General features: G+C 37.3%; 1 protein-coding gene across 4 annotated transcripts in view; it reads left to right on the plus strand.

Moving 5' to 3' along the window:
- Window positions 1-18,202, plus strand: part of Smc5 (structural maintenance of chromosomes 5) — a 74,461-nt gene extending 56,259 nt beyond the window's left edge. For 3 of the 4 annotated variants that reach the window (XM_041661631.1, XM_041661633.1, XM_041661634.1), the window contains 8 exons: window positions 6,726-6,851; window positions 9,537-9,581; window positions 10,001-10,096; window positions 10,588-10,692; window positions 10,895-11,014; window positions 14,706-14,885; window positions 14,966-15,061; window positions 16,097-18,202. In XM_041661631.1, coding sequence (XP_041517565.1) covers window positions 6,726-6,851; window positions 9,537-9,581; window positions 10,001-10,096; window positions 10,588-10,692; window positions 10,895-11,014; window positions 14,706-14,885; window positions 14,966-15,061; window positions 16,097-16,240 — 912 coding nt within the window. In that variant the 3' untranslated portion in view covers window positions 16,241-18,202. The remainder of the gene's footprint in view (window positions 1-6,725; window positions 6,852-9,536; window positions 9,582-10,000; window positions 10,097-10,587; window positions 10,693-10,894; window positions 11,015-14,705; window positions 14,886-14,965; window positions 15,062-16,096) is intronic. The other variant, XM_041661632.1, reaches the window with a different exon arrangement.
- Window positions 18,203-19,109: the final 907 nt, after the last annotated feature.

The raw sequence follows: 19,109 nt of genomic DNA on the forward strand, positions 1-19,109 counted from the left end.
AAATAAAGTCTTTGATTAACTTATTTTATAGCTCTAATATAAATATATATTCCTTTTTTTTTTGTTCTACCAACAAAGATCAACAAGAATTATGTTCAGCAGTGATCAGGGTCTCCTTTCTTACTTACTACCATGAAGCTTATATTGTCGTTGGCCACTTCCTTGCTTCCCCATATCTTTTGTTATTTTTTCATAAATTTTTTGAAAATTGTGCACATAAATGCACAATATTTATATCAGTTTTGCTCCCCATCCAATTCCATTAGTATTTCCCCATTCCTTCTCAATGTCATGACTTTTTTTATAATTATAATGGTTATATACATACATACATATACACATATGCTTATGTATGTGTACATATAACCTACTGAGTCCATTTTATGATGCTCATGTCTACATTTAGGGCTGATCACTTGAGATTGGACAACCTGTAAGAGGTCTTGTTTTTCAGCAGCCATTGATTGCCTATAGTTCTTCATCTAGGTCTAAGACCTTGTGCATTTTTCCCATTCCCTTTGGTATACCTAATGATATGGTCATTGTGCAGGTGTTCTATAGACAGCCATGTTTTGGAGATTTCATGGCTATAACATCCTTTTCATATCTAGTATTTTGTAGTGGGTATCCCAGTTCTCTGTCTCTAAAAATACTTCCACTTACCTTCCATGATATTCCTTGAGCCTTAGGTGTGTGGGTGTGTGTAGGAGGTTGTATTATAGATGTACTAATTGAGTCTCTGTACCCTTGATTCACTTATTCTTTACATTTTAACAAATTGAAATGGTAGTCTCTACCTACTGTAGAAGAATCTTTGATGAAGGATAAGAGCTACGCTAGAATATAGTTTGAAATTATATTTGGCTTAAGAAAATGACAGCAGTAGTTTTTCCTCTTTTGTCTATAACCTCTCCAGCTGTGGATGGCTGACTAGGTTAACAGTACCGGCCATGTGTTCCCTCATATTGAGCAGGCCTGAAGTCCTATCAGATGACTGTTGTCATTAAAATACCATTATCATACCATTGGGGATATTTTGACCATCTGATCCCTGTGTGTGCTTTACACAGTTGACAGCTGGCTAGAACTTTTAAGAACTTTTCTTTCTTAGTAGCATGCATAGCACCTTCTCATACTATAAAAGCTAATCTTCAGAGAGGAGATTTCCGTATTTCTTGTGTCTGAAGTGTGCGATTTCTTAATAGTGTCTTACCTTAAGTTCTGGGAGGCAGCCAAAGACAATGACAGTTACCTATGTTGTTTTAATGATCTCCTAGAACCCCCACTCCAACAACTGAGAGGCTTTGGGAACTGTGGTGTGACACACAGTATACCTTTTTGTTCAATCAGCTCCTTCCGCAGATGTTTATTGCAATGAGTTATTGGTCTGGTTCAAGGCCTCTAGCCCTGGCATAACCATCACTGGACCCTTACTGAAACTTCTCTAAGGACTGTGCAGGGTCTGGCCAGCCACCTAAGACCATGTTGTTGTCCAAGGGCCATGCTGCCACTGAGACCATACAGATCTGGGTGACCTGTGCTGCCACTGGGGCCATGATAATATCTAGGCCCAAGCTGCTGCCAAGGGCCGTATCTGGATCCATAGGCCTGCTGGAACTTGAGTCTGTGTTAATGTTCATACCCTGTATTACCACAGGGGACCATAGGTGTCAGAACCCACAGAAGTGGATCTGGTCCACCTTGACTAAAGGTCAGAGAGTTCAGGCCTATTCTTGCTCCTTCAAGGTTACTGACAAGAGGTTTGATCTAAGGTATGGCTACTAATAGGAACTAGAGTATGGTTACTTGGTGTTTGGGGTATTAAAATGGTAATTACTTTGTTTCTTGTTTGTATCATGGTAAAGAAGTCTTACCTTTCACATTTTTGGATTCAGGTATTTAAAGATTATGAGGAATAAGCATGGACAGATTCAATATTCACTGGGTTGCCCTCCTGACACTATTCTATGTCTCTGTATGTTTCTTTTATATCTCTGTTTTTTCTGCCTAACATTTCTACTCCACACACCCCTACCCTGAAATGTACAAACCTGTCCAGGCTGGACCCCAGCAAATGTCGCCCCCAACATGGGGCACTGACAGATGGCCCTCAGTGTGGAGCTTCCAACACATAGGAACCATGCATGTTAAAATCTGAGGGCCATGCTGAGCGGGTCCTGCCCTTCATTGGCCCTGACATGGCTGGCTCAGCTTCTTGTGGGAGAGCCTCCGCCCCCACCACCACTCAGCACAGTTGTGGGAGAGCTGGCCCCGTTGTCACAGGAGAGCTGGCTCTGCCCCTAAGTGAGGACTGTCCCAGTGGCCTAGACTGAGCAGCTCAGCTACCACTGAAACCTACATCCTGGGCCTTGGGTTGGCCCACCCTAACATCTATCCCATCTATGACCTGCTGCAGCACATTAAGGGACTGGTCCTACAGAATGCTAGCCACACGATTTCCATGATTTGGGGAAACAAGAGGATGTTCAGATTTTAAGTTAGCTTTAGGAAAAAAAAAAAAAAGCCAAAAACTTAAAATTTATATTTGGAGTTACTTAAATAAATTTTTTGTGTAGTGTCTTTCCCCAGAAGACCAAAAAAAAAAAAAATGAAATCATTCTAATTCAGCTTGACTTTCATGTTTATAATCTCTCTATTAAATGCATTCTTAGTTAACAGCTTCCTTGAATATCCAGGATGTATTGTAAAACACATTTGCATATGTACTTTATATATTTGTGTACATGTGCTTAACTATGTGCTTCCTTGTCAAGTGTCTAAGTTCAAAATAGTGACAGTGAAAGCATGTTGTAAAAATGAAAAGAAAAGAAGCAGAGGCTTTGTCACAAGGTAGGGTCCCAAACAAATATGTGTAGAAAGGCTTTTCTCAGATAAAAAATTTTTTTGGGCAAATGCCACCCCACAGAAGGAAACTATTAAATGAGTTTTGGCCCTTCTCAGTGTAGAGCTTCAAGTAGTTACCTCAGTGATACTTCATTACTACAGTATCCTAATATTTCATTTTAGCAAAGTCCAGAGGAACAGCAAACAGGAATAGAAGTCATTAGGAGTGTTGAATTCTACCCAGCTGTCCCTTGTTTTACATTGTTTAAGTACAGTGACCCTTAGAGAGTAAAGTAGGGCAACTGGGAATCTGTAATTTTTTCATTTCTCTCAGCTGAAGGAATTTATTCAAGGGAACTATGGTAGTAAGTAGTTAGATAAAGGCTTGCTTTTATTTCAGTTCAGTCCTATATATAACCTTTTACTTTTTGTAGTATTATCTTTTTTGTTTGTTTGTTGTCAAAATGCAAAGACCTTTTAATGTTAGAGCTCTCCAGGTCCCTCCGAGACTATTAACACAATAGAATTGATATGACTAGGGCACAACCCCCTACTTTGTGTGTGTGTGTGTGTGTGTGTGTGTGTGTGTTTGGAATTTAGTACAAAATGAGATAAATACATTTTCTTTATTAGAAACCTCATTCCTAGTTCTATAGCCTTGGGCACGTTCTCAGTGCCTCCTAACCACATCTAAAATTTAACATATTTCTTAGGATTGTAATGAGTATTGAATTGACTAATCTTTGGAACGGTGGTTCTAATAATACTTGACCTAGAAGTGGCATTACATAGATTAGGTGCCCTCCTCGTCACACATGAAACTTGAAAGTCTGACTCTTGTACGCCTTGTTTTTCCCCCATTAAACTGTGCAGTTGGCACAGTTCAGCCATTCTGACCTTTCTACATTCCATTTCTTGCTTGTATACTGTCCATACTTATGAGCCCTTGTGAGGTGGAAGCAGAAAAATGAGGAGTTCAACACTAGCCTTGGCTAAAATAGTAAGTTTGAGGTGAGCCAGGACTATATGAAACCCTGACTCCAGAGTAGCAGGTTCCTTTTTTCTCTCTTTTGGTTTTTAAAATTATTTATTTTGTTTGCTTGTTTGTTTTTGAGATTATAATTACAATATTGCCCCCTTCCTCCCTCTGCATGCTTCTGGATACTTTCCCCACTCTCCTTCAGATTCATGGCCTCTCATTTTCATCGGTTGTTACTGTAGGTATATATGTATTTTTGTGTACATATGTATTTCCAAATATAACCTATTGAATCCACATATTGTTGCTTGTATGTATGTTTTTTGGGCTGACCATTTGGCACTGGAGAACCAATTTGAGTATTCTTCCTTGGAAGAGGGCCACCTCTTCTGTTCCCAAATTGACTCTGTTGCCTATAGTTTTTAAGTCTTTTAAAAAATGACTTTATCTTTCTTTTCGTTAGTGCTACCCTTTTTATTTTTGTTGTTTATAAGGAATTTTAATGTACCTAGAAAATACATAAGAAAAATAACTAAACTAACAAAATAGATCTGTTATAATTTCTATTATATAATAACACAAATATTATGGGAGTAAACAAAAGGTTGATTGTGGTAATCATGTAGTGATGCTCAGGGCAATTCATTATCTTTTCTTTTTTTAAATTTTGATTTTTAATCTAAAAACTATTATTCTGACCTTCAGGTTGAACCCCAATATCTGTCTATGGGTTTTTATTAGATGTGGTACAGGAGTGTTTGTGAGCTGACCAACCCTGCAACTACCTTAATAATAGAGTGCTTTTTTTGTATAATTTCCCTTCTATTTTAATACCTTTTTTTCCAACCTTCTTTCTGTTTATTCTCTGTGTCTTTCACATCATGCATCTCGATTCCATTCATTCCCCATCCCTTCGTATCTGCCCTCTGCTGCTGCACCTCCCTCCTCCCCCATAAAATAAAATTTAGGAGAGAAAGAAAAATCTTGTCATGGAAGCTGTAAGCAATGCAGTGAGCCACACAGCAAACTCCTCCGTCCATATATCTCTGTATTCAAGTGTTCATTGCAAAGAGCCATTGTCTGGTTTGAGGCCTCTAGTTTCAGCTGTATTATTGACACTGACCCTCACTAGAACTTTTGGATATCCTGTTGTTGCAATGAGATTGGATATCCTGTTGTTGCAGCTTTGGGTCTGCAGGACCCGCCCCTTCACATGCTCCAGCAGATCATAGATTAGGTGGATGTTACAGTGGGCCAACTCATAACCCTGATTCAGGGCCTGGGTAGTTGCAGGGTTGGTCAGCCCACAAACGCTCCTTTACCACATCTAATAAAAACCCATAGACAGATATTGGGGTTCAACCTGAAGGTCAGAAAATTAAAACAGTCAGCCACTGGCAGCTACCTCTACCTCAGTCCAAAACGGTGATCCTGCCTCCAGGAATCCTCAGAATGAGACTGAGACTGTGTCTGAGAGCTGTCTCTTCCCATCTTTTATTCCTCTCTATGGCTGGGATTAAAAGCATGTACCACTACCGCCTGGTTTCTATAGCAAACTAGTGTGGCTACTGGGATTAAAGGTGTGTGTCACCACTCCCTGGTCTGTAAGGCTGACCAGTGGGCCTGTTTTACTCTCGCATCTTCAATCAAGCTTTGTTTATTAAAATACAAATGAAATACCACTACACTTTCCCATCTTTGCCTCTTGGGTGAGCTGTCCAGTGTTGCCCTTGCTAGTTCACACCTTGCTAAGGGATGGGGCCTGTTCTCATGCTTTTACATCCTCAGGGTTGGCTCTCCCACACTCACACCTTCAGAGCCAGCTCTATTGTGTTGCCCATGCAAGGTGCAGAGCCCTCTTTCCTCAGTGCTGCTGCTGGTAATGGGGAGGGTCACCTTCCTTGTCTAGCACAGGCCGTGAGGGGCGAGGGGTGACTTGTGGGATGTCTCCTCCATGCCCACACAGCTACAGGACAGACGAGTAATGGGGACAGCTCTCCCACACTCAACAGATTTAGGGCTGGCTCACCCACACCTCCACCAATAGGGTTGGCTTTATTGTGCTGCCCAGGCGAGGTGCAGGGCTTGCTCTCCCAAATGCTACAATTGATAATTTTATGTTTCTTCATATATGTATATAGGAGTTGGGGTATGTGCACATGAAGTCTAGAGGATCCCTAGAGCTGGAGTTACAGGAAGTTGTAAGTCATCTCTCCAGCCTCCTTTTACAGTATAGTATTGCAGAAAATAAAAGATATAATGTCTAGGCATGGAGCTATGTAACTGCAATCGCCTTGCTTGGAAAATAGGTTTAGGAATTCAAGACCAGTCTTGGCAAAGTTTGAAGCCAGCCTGGTCTAAATGGGACTTCAGTAGCCCCACCTCCCCAAAATGGAAAAAGAAAAATGAAAACTCAGGGAAAGGAAAGAAAAGTTAGATGAAAAGCACCTATGTAAGGGCCTGACACACAATCACTCAGTGGATAGTGCCTGTTTCTGTTGTGGTGTTGGTTCTGTGGGTCTCTGTCCATATTCACCTTGCAGTACTTAATACAGATTGTAATGTGGGCTTCTCACAGATCTTGCTAATTATTTGGTGAGGAAATTAATAAGGCCATGAATAAATGATAGATAAAATATACTTGGAAAGTGATTTAAAAGTTTACATTTGAAATGCTGTATTTTCTTATGTGAAGTCTATGTATAATAATATTTTAAAGTTTAATTTAAAATTTGACCTTTATAATAAAAGGCTAATGTACCTTTATGATAAAAAAAAAGTCATGGTTCAGTTAATGTGGTTATCATAATCAGAATTCAGCAATTTATTGGATGCAAGGTTGTTTATACAACAAGCTTCTGATTTAGTAGTAACATTTTGAAATATTTATTTTTTTTAACAGCAACAATTCATTGAATTGGATGAAAATAGACAGAGATTGTTACAGAAATGCAAGGAACTTATGAAGAGAGCTAGGCAAGTATGTAACCTGAGTGCAGACCAAGCCGTTCCCCAAGAATTTCAGACAGTAAGTATAAAAATATATAATGTTGCAGTTGCCGTAACACGGTATTTTTAAGATATCCTACTCTAGGCATAGTAACAGGCCGTGAAAAACATGAAGTGTTATTTAAAAATACACTTTCCCCCATTCTTCACTGATTATCATATACATAAAGTAATTTTGCTTAACTTACTTCCTCGGATTTAGTCAGCAGTCTTTGCTTATTATTAAAATTCTTAAAATATGGGAATTTTCCTAACATTACAACATAACTTTCATTTTTACTATTAAAGAAGATCCTTTCGCCCTTGACTATTTTGAGAGGTAGTTGGCAGTATGAAATATTCATGGAAGCCAGTAATTTCTACTTGACAAACAGTAAATAAGGTGATAGTTAGAAAGACAAAGGCAAAATCAAAGTGTTTTCCTAGATGTCCTGGTGTTTGATTAGGGCACATCAGATATTGAATCTTCAGGGCTGATAGTTGGTTTTGATTTTATGCTGATATGTCAGAGTCCAACTAAGCAATGCTGCCTTTCAGTTCACACTCCACCATTTATTCTGTCCCCTGTTCCTAAGTTCTATCTGACATTGAAGCCTTTTCTGTGTTCCTACCCAAACTAATACCAAAATAGTTACAAATGTATTTTTAAATAGTACTTGTGTACTTTTTAAAATCTTAAATGTATCAACCTTCATAGATGAGGAAATGTCCACTAAGCATAGAAAAAGACTAAGATTGTAGTTGTCAGATCCTGGAAGGTTTTGTTTTATGCTCTCAGCACAAAGCAAGTATGGGTTTGATGGGTACAAAGGAGTAAGAGTTCAACAAAAATTTATAAAACTAACTTGAGGAGTTTTTTTAAAAGCTAATTGAGAAGTTTGATTCTAAAGTTAATTATAGAACACATCAAAATATGTTTTGTTTTAATAAAATCAGTGTGATATCTGTACTCTTAAGTTACAGTTTTTGTGTGCTGGGCATGGTGGCAGTTGTCTGTAATACCAGCACTTGTGAGGTGGCAGCAGGAAGATCCCAAATTCAAGGTCCACTTGGGCTACATTAGAACTAAATTCTGTTTTCAACCCTGCCTCCCCACATGTTACCTATTTTAAAGGGATAAAATTAGAAAATAATATATTTATTAAAGTATATTGATTGGCTGCTATGACCAAATATTAAGTAGGACAGACATGTTTCTTTCCTCGCTGAAACTTGAGTTCTGGTCTGGAAGATAGAATAAACCAAATAAAAGTGATGGATAAGTAGCAAGGATGGGTAGATGCTTAACAATGGTTCCTTTGAGATGATACTGTTGGAGATACATGCTAGATGAAGAAAAGAAGGCAGGTCAGATAGGGCTGTAAAGCAAGAATACCAAGCAGAGAAAACAGTTCTTACAAAGTCACTAAGGTGCAAATGTATTTGGCACATGTTAGAAGAAATCTTGGTGGGATTAAAAATTACATTCCTCAAATTGGTGTGGTAGCACACACCCTTAATCCCAGTACTGGGGAGACAGAAACAAGTGATCTCTGTGAGTTCATGGCCAGCCTGTTCTACAAAGGGAGTTCCAGGACAGTCAGGACTGCTTCAAAGAGCAAACCTAGCTCAGGACGGACGGACAGACAGACAGACAGAATTTGCATTCCAGCCCTGCAGTGGTGGCACATACCTTTAACTCTAGAATTTGGGTAGCAGAGGCAGACAGATCTCTGAGTTGTCTCCATAGTGAGTTCCAGGGCAACCAGATCTAAACAAAGAAACCCTACTTCAAAAAATAAAAACCAAAAATTACATTCCAAGCAGAGAGGAAGGCACGAGTCAGATTAGTATGGCCTTATACAGTATACAGGAGTTTGGAAGTGTTTTCTCCCTTTAGTGATTAGGTAAGTACTCTACCATTAATCTGTATCCCCAGCCCTGGACTCTGTTCTCTTTGAGATAGAAGCCACTGGAGGGTTTAAACCCAAGGGTGGTATTATTGAATTCAGTTTATAGGTGAGTACGCCTAGCTGCTCTCTGAAGAATAGATCCATAAGAAAGGAAACAAGTAAACCACTTTGAGCATTATTATTTTGATCAGGGAAGAGATTAATGTAGTAGCACCAAAGGACAGAGGAGGGGGAACTTTTACTTTAGTGATGGATATGAGAGAGGTAAGAGAAAACTCGTAAATGTTTGCCTGAACAAGCTGAAGCTCTTTACTGATGAGAAGTTGATTTGCTTACAATGGTGGGCAATGTGGATGAGGAGAAATTGTGTTTCATTATCATAAGGTTAGTATGCCTGTTAGAGTCTGGTGAAAATGCCACCAAGTAAGTTTTGGACATAAGCTCACACCTCAACAGACAAATCAAAGATGTTGCACATGTACATGACAAATTCCTAGAGGCTCTTGTAGAGACTGGATGTATAACTCAACAGAACTTTTTTTTAGGGCTCCAGATTCATTGCATACCTTTTACTGTAGGGCTCTACAGGTTGTGCTAGGCAAAATAGTGTACTGCATGCCGATCCTCGTAGGAAAGTGTCTATCCTAATGAGTCTCTGTGGCATAGATTCCGAAGATAGTCTTGATGAAATTCTGTCTCAGTGATTGAATTCTAAGGATGCTTTTTTAGGTCTTCATAAGTACAGTATAAAGTTCTAACTTCTTGCTCTCTTTCAATGCCCCACATATTCTGGACCCATTCTACCAATTCAGCAAGTACCCACCATTCCAAATGGACACAACTCCTCACCCCCCATGGTATGCAGTACTCATTCTTTTTTCCAAATTGTTTTCTCCTTTTTGCATTGCTTTTCCCTAGCCATTGCTTTGAGACCCAGAGATAAATTATAGGCCTTTGAATTCTTTTAATTCTCATGTAGCATGAACTGACACTTCATTATTTTAAATTCCAAAGCCTATATAATATGTACTGCTTATTTTAGACTCAACATCAATACATTGCCTTAAGGTACTATCCAACATGTATACATTGTTTTCTTTTAAAGTGTAAGCTTTTTAAAGGCAAAATACCCTGTTTTAGATTCCTTTGTATTATCGCTGTGTGCTGGCATGCTATTAATCAGACAGTAGATTTGTAGCAAATTACTTTCTCTTAACTAGTCTAATAAAACTTTTCACTATTCCATTTTTAATGATAGATTTTTTTTTTCCTTTAGGCTTTTCAAGATCTTCCAAATACATTGGATGAAATTGATGCATTATTAACTGAAGAAAGATCAAGAGCTTCTTGCTTCACAGGACTGAATCCTACAGTATGCCTCTTTCTCCTTTTCCATCTTGTAGCTCTCACACTTCTACCTTCCCCAGTGCACACAGGCACATGTGCATGCATGCATGTGTGCACGCGCACGCACATAGACACACACACACACAGCCCTCTCCAGTACTTGCCTCCCACACTGTACTGGAGCTCTGGGTAATAATAATCTAGACAGCAGGAACAATGCCTTAAATGCCAGATTCTGAATCTATTAGAATTTTAAATAGAGTCTTCCTAAGGAACGCAGTGTTCTGTGCCTTTCTTTATAAAAAGAATAGTTGAGTTAAATTGAAATAAAGCAGTGTGTATTTTTTTCAAAGACTAAAAAAAAGTAGCACTTTCAGTGCACAATAGCATAAATTAAGTGCATACAAACAATGCAGTGCAATTGGCATTTTTAGCTAATAGCTTAATTGATGCAAATTTTTATATAATTTATTCTTTGATAGATGTTTCTTACAGAGCTTTATTTTTTTCTGTCAGGTGGTTGAAGAATACTCAAGAAGAGAAATTGAAATACAGCAATTAACTGAAGAACTAAAAGGGAAGAAAGTCGAACTAGATGAATATAGGGAAAATATTTCACAGGTAATTTTTTTATCCTTTTTCTTATATGTTTATCATTAATGGGATGAACATATTAATTATACAAAATAAATAGTTTGCTTCTAAGAGAAAAAGTATTTTTATGACCAGATTGACTCTGTTATAAAAATTTGTTTTATGTAAAGTTTTACATCAGAATGGATAGTACTGCTTTCAATTTATGATTTTTGTCTTTCATTTATAGGTGAAAGAAAGGTGGCTGAACCCCTTAAAGGAGCTAGTGGAAAAAATCAATGAGAAGTTCAGCAACTTTTTTAGTTCTATGCAGTGTGCTGGTGAAGTTGATCTTCATACAGAAAATGAGGTAACTGCATTGGGGGTGTATTTTTGTTTGTTTGTTTGGTTGGTTTTGATTTTTCGAGACAGGGTTTCTCTGTAGCTATGGAGCCAGTCCTGAAACTTGCTCTGTAGACCCAGCTGGACTGGAACTCACAGAGTGCTGGGATTAAAGGCATGCACCACCATTGCCAGACTCAAAGGATGTATTTTATGACCAATAATTTTAATTATGTGCAAAGGGTACATGTAAATTTACTTACTTTGGAATTGTACATGAAAATTCCGATTACTGAAAAATTGTGAAAAGGAAGGAAAAGACTACCTTTGGATTTCTAACATGAAGTTTGCTTGGTTTGGGGGTGGGTATGGTGTTTTGTTAAGAGGTTAATGCCTCTCTTTCTTTGTTTTAGACTATCTAAATAATGATTATTCAACTGTGTTGAGTGAGTGCAATGCTTTAGTGTAACTAATGATTCAGTGGTAACTGCTCCACTTAAAAGCCATAAACAAATTAGCAAACACAACTGAAATGTAGTTTATATCATTGAGGTTGAGTTTGTTTTTTGTTTTGGGGTGTGTGTGTGTGTGTGTGTGTGTGTGTGTATTTGGTAGGGGTGATGTTTTCTAATTTTTTGAATCAGGGTCTCTTATAACCTAGTCTGGCCTGGAACTTGCTATGTAGCCAAAGATGACATTGAATTCTGAACCTCTACCTCCCAATTAAGATGATAGACTTCCATTACCTTGCTGAGTTTCCTTGGTTTCTTCTTTATCACAAATTTAGAAGATAGTAGGAAATATGGTAATTTCTTGAACTACAACTCTATGCATTGCTATTTTGGATAAAACAAATTTTCCGTTAAGAAACTTTTGTGAAGAAGGGCTGGCCGGGCGGTGGTGGCTCACGCCTGTAATCCCAGCACTCGGGAGGCAGAGGCAGGCGGATCTCTGTGAGTTCTAGGCCAGCCTGGTCTACAAAGGGAGTTGTAGGACAGGCTCCAGAGCTACAGAGAAACCCTGTCTCGAAAAACCAAAAAAAAAAAAAAAAGGGCTGGAGGTGCAGTGAAATGATGGTGCATGCTCAGCTACAGGAGGCCCTGGGTTCGTTTCCCAACACTAGAAGCAGGTGAGGAAAGGAAGCAGAAATGACTGGTTTCTTGAAAATAATTGGGAAAGTGGAATGGATGGAAAGGAATATTGTGGGGAAAAGGCAGGCCATCTTTTGATTTTTATTTAAAAGTTTTTGCTGCACTGGAATCATTTTTGTATTCTCATTTTGCATATATCAGAATGTTTCCAAGGTGGAATTTCTTTTGAATGAAAGTCAAGTTAATTAAGAATATTTTCGTATCTTTAAAATTTTAGCAAGTGTACATGTTTTCATTCTGTTGCATGTATAAATATAAAGAAAAATAGCATCATTTGCTCCTTTGAGGAGTTTGCCTCACAGCTCTCTCTGCTTCGTGTGAAGCATACATGTGAAATAGCATTTTGTTAAGTCCTAGGTTTGAGGTCTTAGTTCCTTCTGTAGTAGTTTAGCACACAGCCCTTGCCTCACTGTAACTAAGAAGTGTGTATACAATACTTAATTTCTGATATGCTTCCTTTGTGCTAGGCACTTCTAAGTTTATCTTGCTTAATCTCTTATAACTATCCTATGAAGCAGGAATTTACATCCATCCTACTTAAAAAACAAGCTGAAACTTAACATTATTTACTAAAGGTCACATTGCTTTCAGGTGGCAAAGAATCAAACACCTTATCTAATCCCAGGCAGAGCCTTAGCTCTTAGATAAATTTGATTACTGTGAACATCATCCTGCTCAAAGTAACAACGGGATCTTTATCAGTAGCTTGACTGTGTGGGGTATAAATGTGATCAAGTAAGCAAGGTGAGGCCTGTGTCACAGAAATCCCATCCTGTATATCCTCTTGCATGGTTCCTTCTTTGTCTTGTCCTGTTTCTTCTCCACAGTCTCTGTTTTCAATGCAGTGCTATAGAAAGGCTCTCCTCGTGCCTTTCAGTGTGTTCCCCTGGACCTTCCCTCTTCTCACTTTTCCCGTTATCTCCTTTCTATTTTAGCCTCCCTTAGTAATGGGTTCAGAACTGACTTCTTTAACTGGAGCCTTGAATGAGAAAGAAGAAGCTAGAAAGGGAGAAAAAAGGATGATCAATTACAGGAGTCAAAAACAAAACTCCAGTAAATCAAAGCCTATGTAATCAAAAAGGGACATACTTAATAAACTCACTGTGGAACAAATATGGTTTAAAAGTAATCCTGAGGAATTGAAACTTTTACAAATTATTACAAATCTGTCTTTTTTGTTGTTTTTGTTTGATTTTCAAGACAGTTTTTCTATAACAGCCCTAACTGTCCTGGAACTAGCTCTGTAGACCAGGCTGGCCTCAAACTCACTGAGATCTGCCTGCCTCTGCCTCCCAAGTGCTGGAATTAAAGGCATCCGCCACCAAGCCTGGCTCAGTTCTATCAATTGTTTACTTAGGGGGTTTGAAAGGAAAAGCGAGCAGATTAAAAGTACTATTTGCAAAATTTTTAAAGCCTACTTGAACACTTTTGCATTTTTGCTTGAAGCTGTTTATAGTTTGTAAAAGGAAGCTCTTGCTTTCTCACATGTCGGGAACTAGAATGTAGGACTTGTGCAGCAGAGCCAGAGCAGAGCGCAGAATGGTGGCAAGGATGTTGGCTGCACTAGCTTATGGAAAGTATCTTCTGCTGTTTGAGAGAGTATTGTTGATAGGCGTGCAGCCAAAACTATCACCAAAGGTGGCAGCATGCTTCCAGTAAGGTCTCAAGGAAAAGTATTACCAACAGCAGTTGTAGCTGTGGGATAAGAATCTACAGGAGAGGTGGAGAGATTCGGCCAGTTAGCGTAAGAGTTGACATAAAGGCCTTCTCCCAGAATATGGAGGCACCACAAACAGGGATTGTTTCTTAGTTAGAGGTGATGCCGCACCTATAAAGAATGTGGGCTGAAATTACTGTTGGGAATCACTGGTGATGATCCATGAACCTGCCCGTTCCACTGATATTCTGAGCTACTTCATCCATAAATAACTGTATGCCTCCTTTATAACTAACTGATGATATCCAAACTCAAATAATAAATAAATAAAACACTTTTTGTTCTTAAACCTCTACTATGAATACATAATACATACAATTTCAGAGATTTAGTATGAAAAATGTAAAATATTCATTGATAACATTTTATCTTGTGCTGTTTGAATATATTGGATTAAATCACACCATTGAAGGTAATTTTACCTATTTGTTTTTTATGCTTTAAAAATATGACTGCTGAATTGCCTATGCTGAGTTGCCTATTTCTTGTAGTATGCCTCTCGTTTAGACACTTATCTAGAACATTTAACTAGCTAACTTTCAGCTAGTGTTAAATGCTTGCCTTTTAAGATAAATCTGAACCTGAATGACATAGAGCTAAGAGAAGTAAATAAACCTTAGAGTGGTCTCAGAGATGGCAAAAGTTTATAGAACACCAAATACTTCCCTTTTTATAAAGTAAAATTTATATTTGTGAATGTGTGCACACATAGGCACTCAGCTATTAAAAATTTTAGATAGTGATTGCTTAATCTAAATTTGTTATTTTTATGATTGATATACTGTTATATTTTCAAATAATTGGTTGAAATAATCAGAAAACACTTATTTTTTCAATTTTTTGTTTTACAGGAAGATTATGATAAATATGGAATCCGAATTAGAGTAAAATTTCGCAGTAGTACTCAGCTGCATGAATTAACTCCTCACCATCAAAGTGGAGGGGAAAGAAGTGTTTCTACCATGTTGTACTTGATGGCACTTCAGGAGCTTAATAGATGTCCATTCAGAGTAGTTGATGAAATCAATCAGGTATAATGATACCTTTGGGGGCAATATACTGCATCCTCTAATAGACACATATGTAATGATTATTGTCATTGTGGTATTAGGGTATGGACCCAATCAATGAACGAAGAGTGTTTGAAATGGTTGTGAACACTGCCTGTAAAGAAAACACATCCCAGTACTTCTTCATCACACCAAAGGTGAGTAATGGGTAAACTCCCAAAAATCATGTGCTCACATGTCCCCTTTGGCCTAATTGTGGAGCCTATTTGGGCCAAGGTGTGAATTTAAACAGTTTTAACCCCAAAAAAGGAGCTAAAACGGTTATAGCAGTCTTTACGTTCATAGAAGGGACACGTTCTAATGACATATTTAATAAGAAACTTTATCTGAGGAAGTGGCAGAGGAGGCATTTCATTATGTTCTAGAATTAGATCTCCTTGCCTTTAATACTCATTCCCCTTCTAGAAAAGCTCCTCTTTTGCTAAAAGATGACTGGGAATGCAAGCCCCAGAACTGTAGCCCTCTCTGTCGTGTCATACAGTCTTTACTTCCCACTGCCACTACCCTAGCCCTAAAAAGTCTTAAGTACCTAGTCTTGTACTGACAGATCAGGTTTTATAAGCACATAGTTATAGTCATAGAGAATTTTCCATAATCTAGAGCTGTTGTAATAGGAAATATCCTTTTGTTAAATCTAGTGATGTGGGTAAGTTATCAAATAAATGTACTCAAAGATGTGTTTATTACTAACCATACTTTTTCCTTTTTTCAACTAAATATTCATAAATATTTCATTGGATGTCCCACATAAATGTACATTTTTTGTACTTAATCATCTTTTATCGTCAGATCTGTGGACTAATCAGGTCTTGCCCCTATTCTATTTTTTAACCAAACTCCTTGGCTTAGAAAGCAAACCTCCCCCACATGTTTCACACTGCCAGTCTATCCCAGTGCTTAGCCATAGAAGTTGTTGGAGAAGTATTTTGTGTAGAAGTGAAAGAACACTCTTTTCCAAGATGTGCCTATGGTCCTTGTTGGTATATGAATACAGAGGATTCCAACCCACTAGAATATTCCAGGTCAGTTATTAGGCCAGGCTTCGATTATGCTTATTCAGGAAGCTGTCATTGTCTGACAAGTTGGTGATGTAGTTAAACATATGTAAGACTGGGAACTGTCTTTCTCAGTATATAATGTAATTATGTGGCAATTTATTTCAATCCTTACAGCTTCTACAAAATCTTCCTTATTCTGAGAAAATGACAGTATTGTTTGTCTACAATGGTCCTCATATGTTGGAACCAAACCGATGGAATTTAAAGGCTTTTCAAAGGCGGCGGCGAAGGATTACCTTCACTCAACCATCTCAGTGAAAGGAAAGGGAGGGGATTTTAGAGGTTTTTCTTTTAACTGTTTATACGTGTGGCTCAAGTGAATAAAAATTAGCAGATTTATTGAAAAAGAAAGATTGGTTATTTTTGGAAACCTGCTTTTAAAAACAAATAGGTTGATGAAATGGAGACCACTGGGACTCTGGAACATTTTCTAGTGAAAATTAAGTCTTCAGTTTGTTTGAACTTGATTCCTTAATCCTCTGTGAGCACTGGATTGTGTCTGCTGCCCCCACCAGTGTGTGTGGTGGCTCCCATCTAATCCAGCACTTGGGAAGTGGAGGCAGGAAGACCATGAGTTTGAGGCAAATCTGGACTGCAAAGTGAGAGCCAAAGCATGTAGGCTATAAAGTGAGATCATGTGTCATAACAAATGGTATTTGCTGTTGCAGACAGAGAGGTATGGCCGAATGGGATTTCGTTTACTAAGTGTGGTGACTCTGACAATTGATTGCAGAACTTCCTGACTTTTAGAGCTTAAGAGCAACTCAGAATTAGATATCCCACTCTTCCAGTGTTAATATTTCATTTTTAAAAACTGCTATGGAATGTCTACTTAATAGGTAGTGGTTTGTGGCAGATCTGTTCATTTCTTTGTATTAAAGGTTACCTTGTTTTCATAGAAAACATATTTATGGGCCTTTAATTTAGGAAACTTGATGTTATAGCTTTACTGGTATTCAAAGAATTGGGAAAACATACACATGGGGCTTCAAAATAGCAGCAGGCTTTGGAGAAGTCACAAGGTAAAGAGGAGACATAATATGGCCCAGACACTGACAGAATGAAATCAGGTAACGAGAACTCAGACTAGCATTGTAAAGTACAAGTTTTATGCTGGAGTTTCTTGTTCTGTTTTGTTTTGTTTTTAAAGTCAAATATATTTTACATCTTAAATTTCTAAAAGAATTTTTATAATTACTTTTAATAAGGTTTTTCTTAAGATTTCATATACGAGGTTTTACAATTTGTATTTGGAATTTCTCAGTGCTATGTAAAGAGTGATGGCAAAGTATTCATTTGCTTAAAATCATAATGTTTTTAGAATTTGTAGGTATTTCCTTACAGGATTGATCAGACCTAGTATTTTAGAAAAATCTCATCTAAATTCTTTTCTTCCACCTTGAAAAAAATTAAATGAGAAAACCATTTATTTTTCTTTGAGTATGCTAATTAACAGTGTCGAACACATTCTGTTATTTTAAAAACTAAATCTTGCAAGAAAATAGAAATGTCTTTGAATAATGGACTGGACCATATCTCTCCTGGTACTGACAAAACTATTTTTTGACGTGATAGCCTGAATAAACTAAAGTTTGGGTTTCTATACTATTGTAATGCCAATGAAAATTTACATTCTTATTACATTAAAAAATAATGGAACATGAGCCTATGTCATTTCACTTAGACATTTTCTCTTTTAAAAGTTGTATTTCTTTATAAAACTTGAGAGCCCTCCCCTCTTAAACAAAGTCTCATACATGAGTAGAAAGATATTTTATTAACATTTTTATCAGTATGAACAAGTCAAGAATTTTAAGAATATTACTAAGCATTTGCGTTGTTACTTGGTTTTCTGATATAATATCTTCACTAATATGTGCTTGATGTAGTTTGGTTTTATCCTATCAGTGTAAAAACTGATTGAAGGATAGACATACTTAAGACTCACATCAGCAATTCCATTTTAGTTTACTTATGCCAAAAGTTATTCCATTTTGTGTTTATGAGCATTCAGTGAGCAAAATTAATGTTGTTTTATATTGAACTTTGGGCTGGGAAGGATAAATTATGTATCATTTATATTAAAAATAGTTAAAAATAATATAATGTCATATTTTCTGCAACTGTTGATTTTTTTAAATTACATTCAAATTGTAAAAATTCCAAGTAAAAGCTTGATTTGATAAATAAAGTATTTAAAACCTGAAGGTTACAGAGATTTTTAATGACTAAATCTTTACATTGGTTTGCCAAAGGACAGTCTCTGTTAGAAGGTCTCTCAGTTTAAAAAAAGGAAGAGGACTGGTGTTTTATTTTTTGTTTGTTTGTTTGTTTTGTTTTGTTTGTAAGATTATTATATGTGAATGATGATTTTGCCTGCATGTTTGTCTTTACACCACATGAGTACCTGGTACTTGCTAAGACAAGGGCATCAGATCTCCTGGGAGTGGAGTAAAACAGTTGTGAGCTGCTACGTGGGTGCTAGGAATAGAAACTGGGTCTTCTGGAAGAGTGGTCAGTGCTCTTAACCATGATCCATATCTTCAGCCCCAAAGAGAGTGTTCTTGCTGCTTTCCAATAGCTTTGGACATATCAGTAGCCTGTGAGGAGCATCTTATCATTTTCTGGCACGTCTAAATGTAAGTGACTAAAACTATATTGTAAATACTACTTTGTTGGTAATAAATACGTATTTTCCCATATTTTGGTATAGGTTATTTAAGGAGAGTTTTTTAATACTTTAAATTTTCATAAAAGTCGGTTTTTTTCAGGATTACAAAAAATTTTTTAATGTCTATTCAAGTGTCTGCCATTTATGATACAGTATTTAATAGACTATTTGTGTTCCAAAAGATAAAGATTTAGTCTTATGTCCATTTGTAGTGGAATTAGAATTTAATAGCAGTAAACACGGGAAAAGCTTGAAAGCTTCCAAAGAAGATTAGTGAAAAGGCAAGTATAAATGTTAATGTTGAGACAGTAACTTCTAAAAACATGCACAGTCAACAGTGTCATCTTACTGTTTCTTACATTGAACTATTACTCAACACAACCTTTTAAAATGTATCTTGAATCAGATTCTTTACCATTTGCATTCAGCTATTTCCACACTATCTAGATGAGGGCG

The sequence above is a fragment of the Microtus oregoni genome, unplaced genomic scaffold (genome assembly GCF_018167655.1).
Source record: "Microtus oregoni isolate MIOR12 unplaced genomic scaffold, Mior012 000012F_ref0000307, whole genome shotgun sequence".
In the NCBI taxonomy this organism is placed as follows: domain Eukaryota; kingdom Metazoa; phylum Chordata; class Mammalia; order Rodentia; family Cricetidae; genus Microtus; species Microtus oregoni.